At 43.1% G+C, this 6,000-nt stretch overlaps 1 protein-coding gene across 3 annotated transcripts in view; it reads right to left on the minus strand.

The window, feature by feature from the left end:
• TMEM131L (transmembrane 131 like) overlaps nucleotides 1-5,428 on the minus strand; it is a 116,906-nt gene extending 111,478 nt beyond the window's left edge. For all 3 annotated transcript variants that reach the window (XM_054030114.1, XM_054030115.1, XM_054030113.1), the window contains exons 1-2: nucleotides 5,291-5,428; nucleotides 4,415-4,485 (exon numbers count right to left, since the gene is read on the minus strand). In XM_054030114.1, the coding sequence (XP_053886089.1) occupies nucleotides 4,415-4,485; nucleotides 5,291-5,414 (195 nt within the window). In that variant the 5' untranslated portion in view covers nucleotides 5,415-5,428. The remainder of the gene's footprint in view (nucleotides 1-4,414; nucleotides 4,486-5,290) is intronic.
• Nucleotides 5,429-6,000: the final 572 nt, after the last annotated feature.

Here is a 6,000-nt window from a genome sequence, read left to right on the forward strand (position 1 = left end):
CTTGTTTTGTTAAAAATATTATGTTTGCTGTTGAAGAAAAAAATCCAGAATAAATAATGTTGTTGTTTTAGTTAAATAAAACAATTTAAATGTCTGTCTGGTGATGTTCTCCTCCTAATACAGCCTGGCAAGAAAATCTTCCAAATATTAATGATTAACCTGTTGAATTGGAGATAGTTCACCTCCTAATGACTTCATAAATATCTGCTTCAGTTACCTTTGGTAAATGAAATAACTTAAACAATCCTTCATTTTCTGATATAGCTGTAAAACTAATATGAAAAGTTTTCAAAATACATCACTTTAAAAATATATAGTCTGTACCTTCCAAAAATGAAACCTACATCTATCTCTGAGTTGTGAAGGATATATATTAAGATTATAACAACCAACAAGAATGCACTTTTATATAAAAATCCATGATTAAATCAAGTCTTCCTGACTAGTGATTTAAATCAAATCCACCCTGGCTCTCAGTATATCATCATTATCTGGGAGGAACATGCAGGGAATGAGCGTAACTAGACACACTTCATTGACAATCTAGGATAAAAAGATAGCCTTGTAGGACGATATGTTATCTAGGGGGTTGCCAGTCTGAACAGCCATTTCCTGACAGCCATCTGAAATCTAACTTGTTCTGGAGGTAGACCAACAAATAAGAGGTGTCCTGACCTCACAATGGAGGTGGCAATGGTATTGTCCATGACAAGAGTGTAATCTCTTCCCTCCAAAACTCATTCAAAATCAAGATCCAGTGTATACACAGCTGTGTGTATTAGGCTAGAAAGCACATGGGGGAGTCCCGTATTTGGCAAGGTACCCATGAGATTCTGAGCTAACACTGGATAGTTTCTGTGTTATCTGTATAAACTATCAGTCACAACCACTCCAACACTGCATTAAGAGGAATATAGTACAGTAGAACTTCAAGAGTTACGAACACCAGAGTTACGAACTGACCGGTCAACCACTCACCTCATTCGGAACTGGAAGTATGCAGTCTGGCAGCAGCAGACACAGACACAGACACGGAAATACAGTACCGTGTTCAATGTAAACTACTAAAAAAATGAAGGGAAAATTTAAAAAAAGATTTCATAAGGTAAGGAAACTGTTTTTGTGCTTGTTTCGTTTAAATTAAGATGGTTAAAAGCAGCATTTTTTCTTCTGCATAATAAAGTTTCAAAACTGTATTAAGTCAATGTCAGTTGTAAACTTTTTAAACAACAATCATAACGTTTTGTTCAGATTTACGAACACTTTAGAGTTATGGACAACCTCCATTCCCAAGGTGATCGTAATTCTGAGGTTCTACTGTAATTCTCAACCAAGGACTTCAAGGGTAGCCTGCACATCCTCACAAGCTCCTCTGACTCAGATTGAGCTCTCTTAGGGTACACCTACATTGCAAAACAAAACAAAATTAAATCCCACAGCAGCGAGTCTCAGAACCTGGGTCAACTGATTCAGGCTCATGCTATGGGGCTAAAAATAGCGGTGTAGACATTCCCGCTCAGGCTGGAGCTTAGGCTCTGAATCCGAGCCCAGGTGGGAACATCTACACAGCTATTTTCAGCCCCATAGCTCCAACCCCACAAGCCAGAGTCAGTTGACCTGGTGTCTGAGACTCACTGTCGCAATTTTTTTAACAATGTAAACATAATCTAAGTTGAATACAGCTTTAAAGCAGAAGACCTTATACGTTCAATCTCTGCTTTAACTGACTTATCTGGCCTAATGACATAGTGCAATGTCACCCAGCCAAGTCTCAGTTATACATGTAGCACCAAAAGCTTCATCAGCCCTCAAATGAGAGATGGCAATTAACCTCATTAGCCACAGACACTACATTAAACAACATGAAGCGAAGTTAGGACCCTACCATCTGGCACCCTGTGCGCCAAAAATAATAATCATCATCATCATCCCAGACCTAACCAGGCCACTGATATTAAACAACTAGCACCACTCTGTCCCTGGGAGTCTCACCCTACCTAATCTCCCTCACTTGTACTTTAATCGTCTATAAAAATGTATGATTATTGCATTCCCTTTTATTCCAGTTTATTCCAGCACCCTGAAAATGCTCTGTGTAATTTAATATCACTTTTTGTAGAAATCTGCTAATGCTTGTAAACAGAGACAAATCCACACTAGCAACATCTTTTACAGAACATCCTGCTGGTCTATTATACTTAATTTATGTCCACAAATGTGACAGAATATAAACTCCCCCACAATTTTAAAGTAATTTAAGATATATATGCTACAGACACCACAAAGGAAAAGTACAGTGCAAACTAACAGTGCTTGATGACTTAATTGCTGGCATCTTCAATGTTTATAGCCATAACCAGGATTTATGTTTAAATTGAAAAAAATATATGAACTCCCTCTCTGAATCTATGGTGGCTAAGAGGGTTATTTTTGTCCTGGGGATTTCCAAGTCACTCTTCCCATCATAAAATTCCCTTTAGTAACAATGTACTGAGTCTGCCTTGCAGAGTGCCAATTGTTAATTACCATGCTATTGGTTTTTGGATTCTGACAGAAACAAAATATACTTTGACCTTAACAACTACAATGGTGATCTGTTGATACTTTTTCAAAAAGTGCCTGCCAACAAAAACAAGTTGTTTTAGAGTCCCTGATCACGCACGCGTGTGTGTGTATGAGCGCGCGCGCGCGCAGATATAAAGAAAGTCAGATTCCCCCTCCTTCATCCACCCCCAATCATGTGCTTGTTTTTTATTTTAGAAAAATCAGAACTGTATTTCTTTTTTCACTGGAGGACTCAAGAGCCTGTGTGCATATCTGAAGCTTTTTCAGTCCATAATTGAGAGGATTTAAGTGCTGAGTCCTTTACAAAGAAACTTTTCTCTCAAGTGTTTTAGTTCAACAGATATTAACAAATTACAAACAAACAAACAAACAAACCCACAGAATTATAAAGAGTCTAAATAAAAGCCACATCTGCTCTAATCAAGTTCCCCTTCTTGGTACTTGCGAAGTCAACATTCCACTAGTTTTCCATTCATCCATTGTTTTTCAGGATAAACAGGACCAATATTTTTAATGTTACAAATAGGTAGGATTAAAACAAAACAAAAACCACCTTGTTTTCTTGTGCTGTACAAAGAAGGCCTGAAAGCAAGGCATATGTCCAGTTCTCCCGTCCCTTTCCTTCCACACACTTGGAGGTCACCTTACAGAGAAACTAAGAAACTAAAGAAACCAAGAGAACAGTGCTGCCCAAGTCAGATTCAGAAAACAAATGATTTCAAAACAAAAACAAATATAAACCCCACGTGAGATGTCAGTATTGGCAATTGCTGCAAGTTATTATTTATGGAGGGCTGTCAGCATGATGGATACTGAACCAACAAGAAGTAGATAGATATTACGCTTCACACACAAACTATGGCTCAGTCTCAAATACTGTGTACATTGTGCACGAGGAGAAGTCATCACTGACAGACTTAGTGGATCAAATGTTTTTAAAAGTTGAAAGGAGAGAAGTGAGTCCAAGCATAGGGGGCAGCATTGAAGAAAATGTGAGGGAAGTTGGGAGGGGCCTATGAGGAGCAAAAACAATGGGAGGGAAAAGCAGGCAGAAATGGTTAGAAGAGTTTGAACTTGATATAGCACAGGTAGGCAAGAGGAAGCAAGAAGAAGCTAAGAAGGGACTGTAAAACAATTACAAGCATGTAAGTGTTTTGTGTAGTTTCTTTCTTTCTAACTTGACTTCTTTCTTTTGAGTCTCACAGCTCTGGAAAACGAAATCAAGGTGGGACTTGATTGCTGAATGGGATATTGAGCTTTTTAAACTTTAATACTCCAACTCAAATCCTGCTCACCTCAGCACATGCTTAAAGCTACCATTTGATGGATCTTTAGTGGAATATGTAAAATAAGATGGTTGTGCGAAGCCACAATCCACATCAGAAAACCATCACCATAATTAGCAACATTGTTGGATACCTCAGCAAAAAAAACAAAGGACTGACATACCTCTTCTGTCACTCTTAGAGCTCATCACACCAAAACTGAATGGAGGTAGAGCAACACTGTAATAGACTCTCCTTTACCAAAGGGATCACGGGCTGCTTGATATCACTTTATTTCTCTCCGAGTTACAATGTAATCTTAAATGTGAGCACTGTTGGCTGCTGCAACCCTGGCAAGGTGCAGTCCCAACCCCAAACACACACCCTGCCCCTGAACCTGAAGCCATTATGACTCATGGTATCACATGGGGGACTTGTGCACTGTTGCCAGGTGTGGTGGCCACAGAGTTTGTTTGCAAGGCAAACTGACATTAGTAGCGGTCACTGCTGCTGGGGGCTGGCTGTCCAAGCTGCATCTGCTCCTCCCTCTATACACCCTCAGTGCTGTCACCGTATCTCCTCACCTGAGTGGGCATCAGCAGTTCCCCTTCTTCAGCTTGCCACAGCTCCACCACGCTGGGGATTGGGTCAATAGCTAAACAAGCCAAACAAAACAACACACACTAAAATAACTAATCACATTTTAAATGCACGAGAAAGCTCTAACAGCAGCATTTCATGTTTCTCTTTTCCCCAATGCTGAAAAAAAGAGTCCATATTAAAAGCAGCACAGGCTGGTGACATCTAAAGTGGGCAGGCAAAGCTGGCACATAAAGGTGCCTTCTGAGCCAATTTGTAGTAGCGGGTAAAGATCATAATGTGTCTGACTCCAAACAGGGGGTGGTTAATGCCTACCCTGAGGAGCCTCTACTGATTAAAAAGGAGGGTCTCTTTTCCGTGCAATGTCAGCGTGTGTGCAGCATGGTATAGCTGGGGGAGCGAGCCACAAGGATGTGGGGTTGGGAAGGGGGAAATTCATGGCTTATTTCTCTGTAACGCTGGCTCGCAGTTTGTTACAAGGTTGCAACTGCTTCTAGCATTAAAAGATGGGCCAAACCCGAGGACTCCAGCCACAACAGCAGAGCCAGAAACAATACTGCAGGAAGCGAAGTCCTCCTCATTCTTCTCCCCTCTATTTCGGGGCTGGGAACCATTACAGCCAACACAAAGCTGGGGGCTGTGCTCGAATCGCACGCACAAAAGGATGGCGAGAAAGGGAATGGCTTTGCAATCAAAATCGATTATGCTGGGCGGTGCTCGAGCAGGGCTTTCGCCTTTGCTTTGCCCATGCACAGCCCCTCTGCTCTCCTCCACCACCTTATTTACAAGCAGCAACCCCCTTCCCCCCATCTGCGAATTCCACCAGCCCCTTTCCCTTACGCTGATTTACCAGCGCTTACCTTGGCCCTGTGCTTCTCCCGGGCGAAAGCAGGGTAAGAGGACCTGGAAGACGCCTAACAAGAGGTTCATGGCCGTGGCTGCGCGGCAGTAGCTGCCTTGCTGCGGGTAGCGCAGCCCCGCCATGCTGGTGCTCTGCTACTGCGTGCTGCTCCGAGACTGTGGGCTGCAGGCTGCTGCTGCTGCAGCCGCCGCCTCGCTCTGCTCTGCGCGTGTGTGCCACAGAGATAGGGAGGGCTGGGCGCTGCGCGGCCCGGGGTGGAACATTGACAATGAGAATGCAGCCTGCACGCGGGGCCCCGCCCGGCTGCCGCCGCCGCTCTTGCAGAGCACATGGCAGAGGGGCCAGCCAGAGCTAGGGAGACGGGGGGGCGCTTCGGGGGGGAAGAAGGTAAATCTTCAGCCAACCCTGGCCCAAATCCTGCCCGCCTTACTTCGGCTCGCTGAGTTCAGCAGAAGCCGTGCCCGAGTCAGGAGAGCAGTATGGGGCCTATTGTCTCAAGCTAGGGGAAATACAGTTTCTCAACGCTGTTCTCCATGGGGTTTTAAAATGTTAATAGATGCACCCCTTTTACCCACGCCCTTATATCCAGGCACACATTTATACACAGGCGGAGTAGTGTGTGTGTGTGCATGTGGGGAAACACACAATTGCATATAAAAATGGTGTCAGTACACTACAACTGTATTTGCATTCCAGCTAGTGGAATAT

This window comes from Malaclemys terrapin, chromosome 5 (genome assembly GCF_027887155.1).
Source record: "Malaclemys terrapin pileata isolate rMalTer1 chromosome 5, rMalTer1.hap1, whole genome shotgun sequence".
Classification (NCBI taxonomy): domain Eukaryota; kingdom Metazoa; phylum Chordata; order Testudines; family Emydidae; genus Malaclemys; species Malaclemys terrapin.